The sequence below is a fragment of the Monodon monoceros genome, unplaced genomic scaffold (genome assembly GCF_005190385.1).
Source record: "Monodon monoceros isolate NGI ecotype Baffin Bay Population unplaced genomic scaffold, NGI_Narwhal_1 Super_Scaffold_17, whole genome shotgun sequence".
NCBI classification, from domain to species: Eukaryota; Metazoa; Chordata; class Mammalia; order Artiodactyla; family Monodontidae; genus Monodon; species Monodon monoceros.
Genome location: NW_021703773.1, coordinates 11710967 through 11728844, shown reverse-complemented (window position 1 = coordinate 11728844; position 17878 = coordinate 11710967). Strand labels below are relative to the sequence as shown.

The 17878-nt window shown below is 38.4% G+C and overlaps 1 protein-coding gene and 1 pseudogene across 2 annotated transcripts in view; one reads left to right on the top strand and one right to left on the bottom strand.

Annotated features, from left to right (window-relative positions):
* RBPMS (RNA binding protein, mRNA processing factor) overlaps positions 1–17878 on the top strand; it is a 187210-nt gene that overhangs the window by 81197 nt on the left and 88135 nt on the right. For both annotated transcript variants that reach the window (XM_029226242.1, XM_029226241.1), the window contains exons 3-4: positions 1075–1113; positions 2390–2452. In XM_029226242.1, the coding sequence (XP_029082075.1) occupies positions 1075–1113; positions 2390–2452 (102 nt within the window). The remainder of the gene's footprint in view (positions 1–1074; positions 1114–2389; positions 2453–17878) is intronic.
* Positions 9501–10674, bottom strand: LOC114897470 (annotated as a pseudogene).

Genomic DNA, 17878 nt, shown 5'->3' with positions numbered 1-17878 from the left:
CGGGGCTGTGAATCACGACCTCTCTGGCTAGAAGAGCTCAAGGCCTTGGAGGTAAAATGTTTACAGTAGCTAATTAGTAACATAGTTCTCTGCTGGGAAAATAGGAGGATGAATCAGTCCCAACATGCTGCCCAGAAACCCAAACGCTGAAGTCAGGACCCTGGTACATTCCTACTAACCCTCTTTTAATTAAAGTCCCCAGAGTCTGACCCTCGTCTGCAAATCTGTCTCTGCACCGATACGTGTGGTGGTCAATCATGTCAAGTGTTGTTTTTTCCCCTCCTGTGTCATCCATCAGTGCAAGCTAACAGTCATTGATTATTTTCAGAAATAAACAGACTTTGTTATCCTTATCCTGGGGAGCCAGGAGGGCTTAAGGGAGGGAGTGAAAGGAGTGTTTCCATCTTCCTTGAGGATGAGCTGGAGTAAAAACCCAACAGGGAATTTTCACATCTCCCAATCAGAATACCAATGTGAAAAACTGATGGCTGCAATAAATAAGCAAAAGAACTCAAAAGATTTTAGCATCACTGCCTATTTAACCTTTCCTGGAAGTTTTGAAATTTTCATTAAGTTCTACCAAGTACGATCTTAATGTTTTATGGTTTTATAGCAAATATATGACCAAGTCATCACACACTCTGACCTTCCTAACTTAATTTATCCCCTTCCCTCTCCTAGTTCTATAAAATGAAAAAGACCTGCTGTTGACATAGACACCATTTTCCTATGCATAAGTGCATTCATGCACTTATGTTTCTTTTCCCTATGTATTTTCATGAATTCATGCACTTACGTTTCTTTTCTGAATTTCATAAAATATATAGAGATAAGAAACATAAGTGCATGAATTTCAGGGCTTGATTTCTTTTAGGCCCAAGTATGCAAAGATTGGCGTATACATCATGCGTGCGTGTGTGTATAAAATTTGTTTTCCCAGTGAACAGGCGTTTGTGAGAAGAGTTGGTCAGTAGTCATAAGGGACTCATTTTCACTTGAGCAGGATGCTGTTACAATTGATCTTTTCTCCTATTACTCTTTATTTCTGGTCTAAATTTGGTTCTTTATTTTCAGGGCTACGAGGGTTCTCTTATAAAGCTCACATCTAAGCAGGTAAGAATTTCAGACTTGCACATAAATGATCGCGTCCACAGTAAGTTTGGATTGGCTTTCTTCAGGAATGTTACTAGGGCTCGACATTCTTTTTTTATTTCCATTAAGATTTTATTTTGTTGTTGTTGTTGCTCTAAAATTAAGGGTGAGATTGCTTAGGAATTAGCACAGGAAAGTGATTCCTAATTCCATAGCCTCCAGCTAGAGTGTCTGAGTCTGTCCTCAAGGAAGGTAAATATAATGCATCCAGCATAGTTATATTGGGATTGATCTGTATATTCAAAAGAAATTATTGATTATTATCCAAATTCACTTTTATTGCCAATTTTTTCCTGGGTGTTTTTTTTTGTTTGTTTTTGTTTTTTTGTAACGTTAAACAGGCAAACTTTTCATTCACAATCAGTATGGGAATCTGATGACGAAGAATCAGCCTGTCTCTTAAACCCTTAATAACCGCAGGCAGAGTCTCAGGTCTAGAATGGAGCATAAAAGGTACAGAATGGAGGTAGTAACCAATGACCCTGATAGTTTCTGCATGTGTCTTGAAAATTTGTAGCTATGTGCTTCTTTTTTTTTTAAATGCTGAGCAACCAGCATCCTCCCTCTGGGTCACTTTTCATCTCTCAATAAGGTATTCTCTGGTTCATCAGAGAATAAGCTATGTTGCAACCATCCTTCTGGACTGAAAGATACTGAGTCCAAAGGAATTGTGACCCCTCTCTTTAGTTGGAACAGTATGGTTTATACACCTAATTAAACACACAGCTTTTTAAAGGCATCCCTTGGGATTTGAGATTAAAATGTTCATGATATAATTTTGATCATGCAGTGAGAATACAGGGCTTTTATCATTGTGTCATTATATTCCTTGCACTTACAGTGTACCAAAAGGTGATTCGGTTCTCTTTCCATTTTAAAAGATGAAGAAACTGAGGTACAGTGAATTCAATTTAGGAAAGTAGAGCCTTTCCACCCAAGTTTTCCTCTGTTCCCTTGTTCACTGCTGCTCACCTTCCAGCCCCTTCTAGATTTTTTTTTATGATTCTCTAAATCTCCAGCTGTGCCCTTGAAGAACCACCCTCACAATCCCTTTGATTCATGTTAGAAATTTGGCTAAGCCACTGAGTCATGATTCTTCTGGACTGGCTTTCTTGTTTCTACCCATTGCCTGTGGTGATTTCTGTATCTTAGCTCTTCAGTTTGATATCACCTTTGACCCAGAAAAACAGACATCCCCAGATATTGTTTTCTTCATATTTTTTTTTTCTTTCCTTAGCCCGTAGGTTTTGTCAGTTTTGACAGTCGCTCAGAAGCAGAAGCTGCAAAGAATGCTTTGAATGTAAGTACTAATGATGTTAATCTTTGGGGGCTTCCTTATGAGGTGGTAGGAAGTAATAGAACCTGTTTGGACAGGAAATCAAATGGAAGGAATAGGACTGCTCGATCTAACAGCAAGGGATTAATTAATTAGCCCTCTAAGGAAATTTTTCCTAAAATTGTGGTTAGATGTGCAAACTATTAAGTAACACTTTGCTCTTCTCTAGCTTTGACTGTAGTGCTCAAAATACCTGATGATGTGGGTCTTTATTCAGCCCAGTCACATCCCATGGTAATGTACAGTTTAGTTTGGCCATCATTATACTCTCAGTGGCTAAGTCTAAGTCAAGAATAGATGAAAATCTTGGCTTTCCTTAACACGTGAGGTTTTTGTTTAAGGTATGTGGCTTAAAAAAACAAATTTACAGGTTGTAGTCTTTATTCTGATTGATTAAAAACTTGCATATACTGCTTTCCCAGAAGACATTCTGCATTGTGGTATAATAAAAGATAGTCGACTATAATTGAGTAGAGATACCTGTATTTGGTTTGTAAGCATTTTGTAAGTAGGTTCTTTTTTTTAGGTTCTCCTTATAAGCAATATCATATGGTATTTGTCTTTCTCCATTTGACTTACCTCACTTAGTATGATATTCTCTAGGTCCACCCATGTTGCTGCAAATGGCATTATTTCATTCTTTTTTTATAGCTGAGTACTGTATATGTGTGTCACATCTTCTTTATCCATTCATCTGTCAGTGGACATTTAGGTTGTTTCCATGTCTTGACTATTATGAATAGCGCTTCTATGAACATGGGGGTACGTGTATCTTTTTGAATTATCGTTTTGTCCAGATATATGCCCAGGAGTGGGATTGCTGGGTCATATGGTAGCTGTACTTTTAGTTTTTTGAGGAACCTCCATACTGTTTTTCATAGTGGCTGCACCAATTTGCATTCCCCCCACAGGAGGCATCTTTCTAAATGCAGAAATATTCTGGGTCCTTCTAAATTGAAGTTTTCACCAGCTTCTTTTTCTTGTTCTTATAAAGGAAATAACAGCAGCTGAAGCTTGTTCACAGAATGGGCTTTCCATTGCCCTTCATCATCTCTGCTCTGGGTAGAAACATGTCACTGACCCACTGTCTGAAAAACAGTAGGTTTTTACGGTGGGTTGTTTATAGCTTGATCTTTTTTAACAGAAGTTTATTTTTTAGATGTTTAAATGGTCATAGTCAAACTGTGTTTCCTTGCCTTATTAGGCAGAGTATAGCTAACATCATTTCACTTTTTCTTAGTACTGAAGGTTGTATCATTACACACAACCGGTATTGAGACATGCAGTAACATTGTGATAGAGGTGTTTAAGCCCATTCCTGTGCCAGCTGGCCCCAGATCATTATGCTCTCTTGTCCTAAGGTCTGGTTTTAGGCTCAGTGTTTGTTGCTCATATATTAATAACTTGGGAAGAACTCCAAGTGAAACAGGTCTCGTTCTGTTCTATTCTGTGGACCTAAGAAGAGTAACTCTTAAGATTTACCTGTGGCGTATTATACCTGAGCTTTCTTCTGCTCAGAGGTTGGCTTGTGAGTTTAGAGCATCTATTAAGGTCCTGGGTCATCTCTTTCTCGATATTTTTAACTTTTATATAAAAGTATTAGAGGTTTTTGTACCTTAGAAACTGTCCTGTTTCAGTTAAGAGAACTGAGACCAGAGAGGATGGATGGCTCAGTCAGAAAGTACAGGTTTAGAGCTACAACTAGAAGGAAGCCTCCTGTGTCTTAGTTCTGTCTACTTTATGTAACTTCTTGCTGTTTGCTTGTTCCATGGAATGTTGCTGCAACGACAGACTATTTAAATCACACTGTCTAGGACAAATGTCCACAGTAAAGTTTGGTACATGACCGTGGAGCAGGGTTTCTTCTCTCTGCAGAGAAAATGGGCCCATTCGGGATAATGTATTTAATTATGAAACCGCCACATCTCTGTGACCCAACATGCTCTTTTCACGATCATTTTTTCTAACCTGGTGAATTAAAAACATCCGATGCTCATAGCCATTACAAAATTTTTTCCTCATGTCATTCGTCCAGCTCCTCTTAAAAGCTTTTCCTCACATTCCTTTGGGGGAAAGTTCCATGTTGTAATGTTTTGTTTTGTTCCACTATTGAGAAACGTAAGCCTCAATCCAGTAAGTTCCTCTATATAGAGTAGTTCACAGTGTTATAAACCACTTGTCCATGTTTAGAGCTTCTCTTCTTATTGTTTCCCTGTCTTGGTTCTTGTCTGGTTCAGTTATTAGTATTAAGTCTTTTCCCAAAATGACTTTAAATGATTTTAAAATCCATTTATTTTCTTCCATTTTTGGAGTATGCTTTAGTTAGTTTGATAATTTTATGGAAAAACATGCTCAGATTGAATTAAGTGGTAACACTGAACTTATATCAGGGTGTTCGTTAAATCTTCTAAAGTAAATACAGTATATTTTGGTTTTATAGCAAAAACTCTCAAATTAAGCTAAAAATAACCCAAACCCAGACTTCCCTTCAGGTTATCTGTGGTCACATTAATCCATATGACTAGAAACCCCATCCATTCTTTAACCCGACAGCAAAATATCTAACCTATCCTTTACCCTTCACACACAGTTATAATTTCTATACCAGCAGTTTTCCATTTTCCGTGCTAATGGAAGGGGGAGCTGATAATCCAAACTATCAAATTATTTTTAGGATTTGTTTATAATTTTGGAATGTAAATCAACTACAGTGATATTGACAGTTATAGTCTGGTTTAGTAAAAATTTGATTTGTGGAAATTTTAAGAAGAAACACACACAGGAAGCAAGGCAGGCCTGGCAGTAGGGACCCTGAGCAGAGGTGGGAATAAGCCATCTCTGGCTCTTCCTGCCAACTATGAAAACCCCAGTGTTGCCATTGTTGTGTAGCTGAAATCGTGTTTTCGTAAGTAAGAAAGACTGTGGTTAACACATGATATCTGCAGGCCTGATTGTGTACACTTCCATGACAGGCTTTGTCTTACGTTGGTGTTTGAGATTCACTCACGTAAAGTATTTAAAAAGGTTACATGTGGCCTGTTGAGTATATGTGCCATTTTGATTGATAGCCCTCCTCCCCTAATTTTAAATAGTTATTGGCCTAAGTTTTATCATAGGCTTTATTATAAGTTTATCAGAACTAAAGAAGTCGGATGCAAACTAGGTGCATTACTACAGATTGCCTTCACAACTAAACATTGCTTAGGCTGTCACAATAATTTGCTTTACTCTCAGTGTAGACTCACTGATGTTAGTGATCTCCAGTTATCATGGCACCCTCAAGTCTATTGGGTTCTTTTATAAGTAGCTTTATTGAGCTATAACTCACCCATTTAAGGTATTTAATTCAATGATTTTGGGTATGTTGTTATTTTTGAGTATATAAAACATATATAACAATTTGACATTTTAATGATTTTTTTTAAGTGTACATACAGTTCAGTGGCATTAATACATTTACCATGTTGTGCAACCATCCCCACTGTCTCTTTCTATTTTTTCATTATCCCAAACAGAAACTTTGTAACCATTAACCAATACCTCCCTATTATTCCTTTCCTGTAGCCCCTGGTAACCTCTAATCTATATTCTCTCTCTATTAATTTGCCTATTTTAGCTATTGAAATATTTGTCCTTTTGTGTCTGGCTTCTTTCACTTAGCATGATGTTTTCATGATTAATCCATGTTGTAGCAGATATCAAAACATCGTTCCTTTTTATGGCTGAATAATATTCCATTGTATGGATATTCCACATTTTGTTTATCTATTCGTCTTATTGGTGGACACTTGGGTTGTTTCCACCTTTTGGCCGTTGAGAATAATGCTTCAGTGAACACTGCGGTACACATATGCGTGAGTCCCTGGTTTTCAATTCCTTTGGGCATACAGCTAGGAATGGAATTGCTAAGTCATACGGTATTTATGTTTTTAGCTTTCTGAGGAGCCTCCAAACTTTTCCATATTGGCTGTACCATTTTACATTCCCACCAGCAATATATGGGAATTCCAGTTTTCCCTGTGCTCACTAATACTTGTTGTTTTAAATTATAGCAATCCTACTAGGTGTGAAGTGGTAATTGGTTTCTTGATAAATACTTTTTGACTAATTTCAGTAGTAGATTTGATTTCTCTTGAAACCCCATATGACTTAAAATATTGTTTCTTTTAATGGGGATTAGTAACGTTTCTTTTCTGTGACGGCAGTTCTGTGTAATAGAATTGTGTTACCCTTAAATAGTTTACCTGTTCATAAAAGAAAGGAGGGAAAAACCCAACCCTTGGATGATTGGTTTAATAAGATAAGACTTGGGCTTTGTATTCTCTTGTATACATTATGCCAGGCATGAAGGAAGGAAAGGTGTTTTCTTAAGGTCTGAATAGACTTTGAATTAAAGAGAAAAAAGCAGTTTGGTTTTGAGGAAGAAAAAGGTGGCGGTCATCTTAATAAGCAGAAAATGAAGAGGTCTTGAGGATATATAGTGCTAAATTATTTCTTGGTTACTGAGGAGATTTATTCAATAGTGTGAGGTAAAAAGAATTTTTTAAAAAATCTTTAGTAGTTTGTAAGAAAGCATGCTGAAAAGGTACTTGGTAGTGTCACACGTTGAAAAAACCGACATAATCAGAAAAATAGTTTTCTCCATCTCCATAAATTCCTGGCATTGAAGTAAACACTGTAGTTATTTATATCACAGTGATTCAGCCTTGTGCATAATTTGTTTTGTTGAATAGCTTGAGCTCTCCAAATAAGTTTTAAAACACTTGTATATAATAAATTCATTATTCCTATACCAGGTTTCTCATCTGTGAAATTAGGGGTATTACTCCCAACAGTATTAAAGGGAAATCACCAAGCAAAAACACTTGCAAATGTCCTAAATGTGAACCCGTACCATGAATATACTTTCTCAGTGAAAAGATGTAGCCATAAAGTCCTGGTACAAACTCTTGAGTACAGAGGAATACCAGGGTACTCGAGAACAGGTATTGGCCACACAGAAACAGAAGTCTGGACTACAGTCTCTGGTTCCTGTAGCACAGGTTCTTCTGACAGTTTGTGCGAGTCAGGACTTTTTATTGTAATATTTGTACAGCTTGTGGGTTAGATGAATTATTTCCACTAAACAAAACGTTTCACATACACAAGCATCCAGATGGCTTGTCTCAGCTCCCTGTTCACCAGGCACCATGTCAATATGTTTCTTATCAGTTTTAAAAATTTCTCCCTAAATTTCTCTTAGCTCAAAGTAGTTGAAGAGGCCCAATTACTGTGATCCCAGCTGGGACTTTTGGATGGGAAATATGCAGGGCTGCCAGATGAGATCATGAGTCTGATCTAGTGTTTATCTGTTAAATCTGTTTATAACTGCTTACTCTTGACTTGCAGTTTTAAAGCAGCCATTTAATGTCACTGGGTTGGGGACTATGCCCGTGTCGGTCTAGAGCCGCCATAATGCAGGGTTGTTGGACTCTCCTCTTTTTCTCAACGACTGCGTGCACTTCGGGGCTTGACAAACAGCTTAATCTGCCTAGCCCCGCTCCAAGAAATTTGAAATAGCCCCTTTTTTTGCAGGGGAGGGAGTGCTGTGCTCTGTTCTTTCTTGCAATTTGGGGTTGTTATAAAATCTCTCAAGGATGGTGCGGCACATAATTTAAAAGTGGTTCTGAAAGAGCAAATGAAGGTGAACGTGAGGAATTTGCTGAATTCCCAATTAGAGTCTTTGCCTGAAGAAAAGTAGGTTATTTAGATCTATTAAGCATTCACATAGGAAAGTAGGAAATAAAATGCTGGTAAAAGAAATCCTAAGGAAGCTTGAAGAAGGAAAAGTAGCTGGAAGTGTTAGCATCACCCTTTCCCCAAGGAAATTCTCAGGAAGAAGCACAGGTTCTCACACGTAAACCGGTCTGTATTCTAATGACAAGTATATGTGGAGATCTCAAGGTTGCCCAGTTTTTCCCTAGGTAAAATAGTTCATCAGATATTACACGGCTGTGTGAAACTGCCCTCAGACTTTGCATTGTGGCCTTTCTTCAAGGATCTACTTGTTTAAACTTCTCTAGACTCTCTTTTTAAAATGCTATCTTGTATTGGCCTTGCCCTTACTCCATGGTTCTTCAGGCATTTCGAAATGCTGAGAAGGTATTTGCCCCTGTTGTAAATGAAAGTAGAAAATATAGCTAGTGTTCGTGGTACCTGAAGTGCAAAGAATGAGTTATTTGCTAGGATTCCTGTCCGTAAGGAAGCCAAGCTAGTTTTAGAACCAAAGATCTTGACTCCCTAGGCCGTGTACGTTACTGATCGTTCTGCAGTGCAGCACATTTTGGTGCCTTAAGTCACTGTCTTTGTTGTAAAATTACTCTTCTACTCCTTAGTGAATGATCAAACCATCATAATGACAAGCGGCTATGGATCTCCCTTCAGCATTGGCTTTTATGTTTCTGATTATCTACACAGATTTGAACTGTTGGTCCACAAAACTGAAACCCTTTGTCTTGCTCTGTAATTAGAATGCATTAGAACATTTTAAAGCCTTGGGGAGTAGGGTAGGACTTAACCCCCTTAAAGTGGAATAGGTTATCTTGACAGGGCATTTGTTAATTATTCTATTCTTATTTCCTTACACATACATACAGCATTTCTTTCTTTATAATTAAATGCAAACTTTTCTTGCTGTTTCAGTAGACTTTAGTACTTATTACATGGAAACATTTTTTAAAATGAGAGAACCACAAATAGTCAAGGATTTTTTTGTACGTAAAAATAAGAAGAGGCAAGGAAATAGAGTAAATCCTTCTAGGATATGGAAAATATATCTAATGCATTATAAACATGGGAATAGGATAAGAAATAAAACAATTCTAGTGAACATTAGGCTAGTCTAGAATCTGTCTAAAAAGGCTAATATTTATAAAAATAAACCATGAAATATATATATATTTCTCCCCCCCGCCTCCCCCCAAAAGCTGACGTCTTCTTTATTGACAGAATCAACAGAACACGCGTGGCCGAGTTGGCCACAACGTCCCAACACAGCACATTCTAACATTCAAATTAGACTTATTTAAATGTGGCTCCTTTTGATTCCTTCACCTTGGTACCATGATGATTATCTGTATGCAGGGATTCTATATTGAAACAACCTCACTCACATCACCATTATCACTCAGTTTTTGGAGACTTAACAGCTTGGTCCAAATTTTAAAAAAGGTGATAGGCTAAAAGACAAAAAAATAAAGTCAACTAACCTATCAGGCCTAATCAAGAATGACTTCATATTATTCACTGTCTTCTTTGAACATTTTCCTTAAGTGTTTTACTAGCGCTACTAGCTCAGGGTTCCCGCCACATGCATCAGTTTGTTTATAGACTTTAGATTCAAGCTCTTTAAGAGTATTCCGAGTGTGTTCAAAAGAACCTACGTTCTCAGAGAAAGATAACGTACACAGTATTTTTAAAGATCTACATTTTCGGTTCTCTGGCGCAAGGTATTGTGTACCTGGGTGCTTTCAAGCCTCGAGCAAATAGCATGAATAGTAGGGAATGAGAACTTCCCTCTGTTAGATCTTCACAAAAGCTTTTGTTTTCACTATATTCTTTGGAGTGTAGATTAGCATAATCATCCCTGATTTGGAAAAAGAGCCCACGTGTATTCAGTAGTGGCTTTAAATCTTCTTTGTAATCAGAGAACAACTGCATGAGACCTACTGCTAATCCAAGTAGTCCAGCTGTCTTTCGCAGCACCGTTGCTTTACATTCTTCTTCAGTGGGAGAAGTGTAATCCTCCCTCCAGTAGATATCTAGGCCTTGTCCCTGATGGAGTTCTAAAAGCTGGCGGGTAAAAAGCTTTACTGCATCTGGGTGATAAAGGGTTAAGACTTTCTCTAAGCCAAGAAGATAGACATAATTGGCAGAATTGATGACAGATGGAATTCCATAGATGCTGTGTGCCACTGGAAAGCCACGTCGGAGTTTTGAGTTGTCTTCACTATCATCGATGAGTAAACTGGCATTATGCGACATTTCCGTCACTTCAATGATAATCTGTAGCTTGTCTTCTGGAACCTTTAGCCAATGATTAAACGCCTGTGAAAGTTTGGTTTTCACTTTTGTTTACCTTGTAACTGAAGTAAGTACTTGTAAGGTTCTAGAAGAATTCTTCGGGCTGTTTCTTGAGTATTCTTCATTGTTTTTTAATTTCAAAGCTGATGGTTCGAGGATGATATCACAACTTTCATGCTGGGGGTCCGGGAGTAGCAGTACCCAGCATCAACTTCCCACCTTATAGTTCAGAACAAGGCTCCCCCGGACGCCTGCATGAATCCCTCCCCTCACTTCACCATAGAACTCTCCGCCCTCCTCACCTGGCCGCAACGCCGCATTACTCGGTGCAAGAAAATGCACCATCCCGTGAACTATATTTTTAAGATTAGAATTTCTCTTCTAAAAATGTAGTGATAAATTTCAGCAGAAAACAATTTGAGAAAAATTAAGGGGTACCTTGAGTAACCCTGACATTGCATAAAAGGATGTAAGTTTTTGTTTTCTAGCCATAGTGGACAAGTTATTTATTTATTTATCTATCTACCTACCTACCTACCTACCTACACCGGGTCTTCGTTGCAGCACATGGGCTCTTTAGTTGTGGCTTGCAGGATCTTTAGTTGTGGCGTGCAGGATCTAGTTCCCTGGCAGGGGATTGAACCTGGGCCCCCTGCATTGGGAGCATGGAGTCTTACCCACTGGACCACCAGGGAAGTCCCTAAAGATTAATGTTTTAAAATTAAAAGATCTAGATAATTTCCTTGGAAAATACAGTTGGGTAGAAAATTCCTAGTGTAAACCATTTTAATCTATTTTATTCTTTATTTGCCTGACAAAAGATATCACTCAAAAGTGAATGGATGAATAAATACACAGAACTTAAAGAGTATAGAAATGTATTATGGGAAATGAAAATAAGTTTAGATGGAAAAGAATTCACTCAAGCAGAAAGTTTACAACAAAGGAGCAAAAACAGGCAAAGTATAAAAGCGTTTCTGCACTTTTCAAAAGTAGGAATAAAAATTAGAATTCACACATCATTATAGTATAATTTTTAAATTTTTATTGGAGTATAGTTGATTTACAATGTGTTAGTTTCTGCTGTAAAGCAAAGTGAATCAGTTATACATATACATATATCCACTCTTTTTTCGATTCTTTTCCCATATAGGCCATTACAGAGTATTGAGTAGAGTTTCCTGTGCTGTACAGTAGGTCCTTATTAGTTATCTATTTTATATGTCATACTGTGTACATGTCAATCCCGATCTCCCAATTTATCCCTCCCCCCGGTAACTATAGCTTTGTTATCTACATCTGTGACTATTTCTGTTTTGTAAAAAGGTTCATTTGTACCATTTTTAAAGATTCCACATATAAGCGATATGATATGATATTTGTCTGACTTACTTCACTCAGTGTGACCATCTCTAGTTCCATCCATGTCGTTACAAACAGCATTATTTCATTCTTTTTAATGGCTGAGTAATATTCCATTTTCTATATGTACCGCATCTTCTTTATCCACTCCTCCGTTGCTGGATACTTAGGTTGCCTCCATGTCTTGGGTATTATAAATAGTGCCGCAGTGAACATTGGGGTATGTGTATCTTTTTAAATTATGGTTTTCTTCAGATATATGCCCAGGAGTGGGATTGCTGGATCATATGGTAGCTCTATTTTTAGTTTTTTAAGGAACCTCCATACTGTTCTCCATAGTGGCTGGTACTAATGTACATTCCCACCAACAGTGTAGGAGGGTTCCCTTTTCTCCACACCCTCTCCTGCATTTATTGTTTGTAGACTTTTTTGACGACGGCCATTCTGACCAGTGTGGGGTGATACCTCATTGTAGTTTTGTTTTTCGTTTCTTTAACTCTTAGCGATGTTGAGCATCTTTTCATGTGCCTCTCAGCCATCAGTATGTCTTCTTTGGAGAAATATCTCTTTAGATCTTCTGCTCATTTTTTGATTGGGGTGTTTGTTTTTTTGATATTGAGCTGCATGAGTTCTTTGTATATTTTGGAGGTTAATCCCTTGTTGGTTGCTTCGTTTGCAAATATTTTCTCCCATTCTGTGGGTTGTCTTTTCTTTTTGTTTATGGTTTCCTTTGCTGTGCAAAAGCTTTTAAGTTTCACTAGGTCCCATTTGTTTATTTTTGTTTTTATTTTCATTACTCCAGGAGGTGGATCAAAAAAGATCTTGCTGCAGTTTATGTCAGAGAATGTTCTGCCTATGTTTTCCTCTAAGAATTTTATAGTATTGGTCTTACATTTAGGTCTTTAATCCATTTTGAGTTTATTTTTGTGTGTGGTGTCAGAGAATGTTCTACTTTCATTCATTTATGTGTAGCTGTCCAGTTTTCCCAGCACCACTTATTGAAGAGACTGTCTTTTCTGCATTATATATTCTTGCCTTCTTTGTCATAGATTAGGTGACCATAGGCACATGGGTTTATCTTTGGGCTTTCTATCCTGTTCTATTGATCTATATTTCTGTTTTTGTGCCAGTCCCATACTGTTTTGACTCCTGTAGCTTTGTAGTATAGTCTGAAGTCAGGGAGCTTGATTGCTCCAGCTCTATTTTTCTGTCTTAAGATTGCTTTGGCTATTCAGGGTCTTTTGTGTTTCCATACAAATTGTAAAATTTTTTGTTCTAATTTTGTGGAAAATGCTATTGGTAATTTGATAGGGATTGCATTGAATCTGTAGATTGCCTTGGGTGCTATGGTCATTTTGGCAACATTGATTCTTCCAATCCAAGTACATGGTATATCTCTCCATCTTTTTGTGTCATCTGATTTCTTTCACCAGTATCTTACAGTGTTCTGAGTCCAGGTCTTTTGCCTCCTTAGGTAGGTTTATTCCTAGGTATTTTTTTCTTTTTTGATGCAACGATAAATGGGATTGTTACACTATAATTTTTCATAGAATTTTGGTATTCATTTAGAACGCCAGTGTAATGTGCAAATAAAGGAAAATTGAATAGAAGGTGGAAAAAGACTGTTCACGGTTACAGGTCATAGATACACCTCAATGAAAAAAGCAAACAGCCGCATTATGAAAGAGAATCTGCCTGTTTTCCACATCTTAGAATGCTGAATAAAGGAGAAACGGAAAGTCTTTTATATAGGCTTAGAAAAGTCCACGGTAAGATGTTGATTTTTGCCAGCCTCCACTCTGTCTTCTTGGTTTATCTGTGGGGCCTTTCACCAAATTCTAAAAACATACTTAACACAACCCTAAGAATGAATTCTAATTCACTGATATTAAAAGTATGGTGTGTATTTGATTTATTAGGGTGTTTTTTTGTATTTGTGCATAACATTAAATGTATACCTGTGAAAAAGTACTGAATCTCTAAATTGCAGCTAAGGGGAGGGCAAGGAAAGTGTGTCTTCTTGGTAACCATTTATCACGTCTGAGGGGCTTTCTGGTCAAAAGCAGTGTAATAAATAAAGGTGTCAGTCAGACTCACCTGGCTCAAATCCAGATTTTGCCACTTACTAATCCAAAGTTGTTTTCTCCCGTTAAGACTGACAGTACCTATCACAAAAGGTGAGAGGATCAAATTAAATGAGATAGGTATTTTTAAAGCCATAGAACTCAGTAAATGGTAAAAATTCTGATAATTGATGGTGATGATGACTTACACAAGGAACTGGTTTTAATTCCTTAGGTCCCCTTTTCTACAGACTGATTTAAAAATAATTTCTGTAGAATCCCGAATTCTCCTGGGTTCAGAGTACTTTTATAAACATCGGTTTGTATTATAGTATGATTAATGAAGTAGATTCACCAGTGCTTCCTTGGAGTTTTTTAGGGAAGCAGAGTGCAGAGTAACAGTGTTGTCCTTAATGTTCTCAAGTCTTCAAAATATCGTGAGCCCAACAAGCACGCTCTCATCTCCCTTTTATCCTATTAAGCTAACCATGCATGTCTTTCTCCATTTCCGGTTCCAGTTGAATCTGTTGCAAACCAAAGAACCCCACCTCAATTCCGTATAAACTAATTTGTTTAACAGCCAGTGAGATTCTTTAAAGTTTTTTTTGTCTAGGCAGCCTATTAGAGAGGGAGAAATTCAGCCTCTGCCTTGTCAGATCACCAGTAAGTGGCCTTGAGGTGATGCATGAAAGTGGAGGAAGAGTGCGGATTAAAGTTGCTCAGAGGCGAGATCTGTTTTGACGGTTTATTTTGGATCCCCGTGCAGCACAGGAAGTACTTTGCAGTGAACTTCCGAAGTTTGGACTTCACTGTTTACATTCTTTTCAACCAACTCTTGCTTAAGCCCCAAATTCTTGGTTGGAAAGAGCTCACAAGCCATTTGATGGTCTAAGCAAGAGTTTTTTTAAAAAAACAAGTTTAAGGAGCAAATGCTACCGTCCTTTTTTAATTTCTATATTTTTGCTGTATTCATCAGAGAACAGATTTCCCACCACGGATCGATTTATCTGTAATGGTGTTAGTAAGTGACTTTGAGGACCAAATAAGTAACTTATTGGTAAAGTTGGCACTCATTTCTATCCTCAGTAAAGTTGAGGGTATAACATCATTGACTTTTAAAAATACTTTTAATCTTTAAATATAATGAAACCTTTCTTCTCTAAGGACTTGTCATTATCCTGATGTGTAGCTTAAAAATCAATAGCTAGGATGTACATGTTTCGCCTCCTCTCAGTATTTAACTTTAAGATTACCCTAAATATGGTTATACACGCGCAGTGTGGGAGAGTCCTCTGGATCCTATTGGGATGAGGGATGTTCACTGCTGACAAACTGGAAAGCAGAAACAGGGCTGTAAAAATATACTTGGGGTCTATTGTGGGCTGTGTCTGATCTTTTTTTTTTTTTTTTGGCTGCATTGGGCTTTCTCTAGTTGCTGCAGCGAGCAGGGGCTACTCTTCGTTGCATTGCATGGGCTTCTCATTGCGGTGGCTTCTCTTGTTTCGGAGCACAGGCTCTAGGCGCGCGGGTTCAGTAGTTGTGGCACATGGGCTTAGTTGCTTCACGGCATGTGGGATCTTCCTGGACCAGGGCTTGAACCCGTGTCCCCTGCATTAGCAGGTGGATTCTTAACCACTGCACCACCAGGGAAGCCCTGTGTCTGATCTTTAAACGGAAGTCTTTTCAAAATGATTTTGGAACGTTTAGGCAACTGTCTTTTTTCAGTTATAGGGTTCGTTTACATCAGCACTGTTCTCCCCTCTTCCCTCCTTTTTTCTCCTACGCCAGCCACTAATAAAGACTCAAAGGAAACTTTGCAGAATGATGCTTAAAGCACATACAGAAAGTTAAGGTGGGTGCTCAGATGATCTAACACACACTTTAGGTGAACCTGAAAGAAGAGTGTGTTAAATACATTCTCTCTTCCTGCCTACCTCGCAAGTAGGACTTATTCTTCATATGCTTTTCTACGTAGGCACAGAAATAGTTGGTTGTTATAATTCTGAGGCTGTTTACTTTGCAGAGTGTTAATCATTCAGGCTGTCTCAGAGTTCAGAAAGTACTTTAATAACACACACACACACACATATATCCACTGTCTTATTTTTCCTGGCATGCACCTAATACGTGTTCGGTGCAGAAGCAGGTTGGTTTCCTTCTTTTCATTAATTAGAAAATTAGTGTGTAATTAGTATGATTATTGTTTGCCTTGAAGAGCTAACACCACCACTAAACTCTGGTCTCAACACCAGTAACCTTTTCATCTTTAAAGGACTAAGTCATCTATTAATGATACATTGGATGTGGAATTAGTAAGCATTTAGAGACACATCCTTTCCCAGTTTAATTCTGGGTTTTGTGATTTCCTCAAGCTGCATGAACACATGTGTGGCCATCACTAGGAAAAGAGATTTAAGCTTTTTTTTTTTTTTTTTTTGGTGGTACGCAGGCCTCTCACTGTTGTGGCCTCTCCCGTTGCGGAGCACAGGCTCCGGACGCACAGGCTCAGCGGCCATGGCTCACGGGCCCAGCCGCTCCGCGGCATGTGGGATCTTCCCGCACCGGGGCACGAACCCGCGTCCCCTGCATCGGCAGGCGGACTCTCAATCACTGCGCCACCAGGGAAGCCCTAAGCTTTTTTTTTTTAATAGTTGTGATTGATAGGAATTTGAACATAAACACCCTTGCTTTTTCATCAAATATACTATGTGACCAACTGTGTATATTTTCTAGACTGGTTGGTGTAGAAATATAGACTGTGGCTAGCAATAGGGTGTGATTTCTTTTGTTAGTTTTATTGTTTAGTTTTCTTTTTTCTTCAGTGCCACACTCGCTGATTTAAGCTCACAATCTGGGCTTTACAGAGACAAACTACATACCCTAGAAAATCATTTACACTGGCACAGCATGGTTTACCCCTTACCTTTCTTTAGGCTGTCTCTTTCATCCCTGAAATTTTTGCTGTGACAGCCATAAGGTTGTGGACAAGTACAGGGAAGTACCTGGTTGAGGCAGAACCTCTTTGTTGATTTCTCAAATAAGTTAACCTCAAAATTCTGCGGTTCCTCTGGTGTTCAGTGGGGCAACAGACATCGGACTAGATGTCACAGACCAATATTAAGCAGATGTGGACCATCAAAAGTTTGTCTGTAGGTTTGCCCCATATCACCTCAAGATCTTCTCAAACACTTAAATGAAAACCATTGCCTAGAATCTGCTTTCTTTTAAGCTTTCATTGTGAGTGCTATTTGAGTGCCGTCATTCGGCAGATAGCAGGAGTGAAAGGCGGTCATTCAGCTATTACCTTTAACCCCAGGGGAAAGAGGAGATGCTCATGGTTGTGGTCTCTGTCCCAACAATGAGGTAGGAGAGAAAGAGGCTTGAGGACTAGACAGTAAAAGGGACTGCTGGCAGCACAAGTCACATTTGGCATTTGTGGGTTAAGGATTCCAAGAGACGCCTTTGTCCCTACCAGAACAGTTGACCCCCTGTTTACCTTCAGAGTCCTCAGGGTAACAACGTTAACGTCGGGATTCTTGAATGAAAGAATACTATGTGCACTCTGTCCTGTGTTTCTTTCCGTGTAATATTATCTATTTCAAAGTGTCGCTGTAAAATACTGCTTTAACGGGTAACTGACTGTGCGTGAAGTGGAGACATCCTCTTCCTAACATTGTCAGGGCCCAGCTCTCTCAGTCATCCTTTTCAGGACAGTTTGAGAGCATAGTGGCAGAAGTTCAAACGATCATGCCCTCTCGACCCTGTGGAAAATAAACTCCGTTTGACTCTGATTCTCTTGACATGTTAAAGATTGAGTTTATAGCTTCTTCAAAGGCCCTGTCATGACTTTATAGTTGTCCTATACAAAGCAGATTCTTCCCGGGCATGGTTATGTACACAGGGG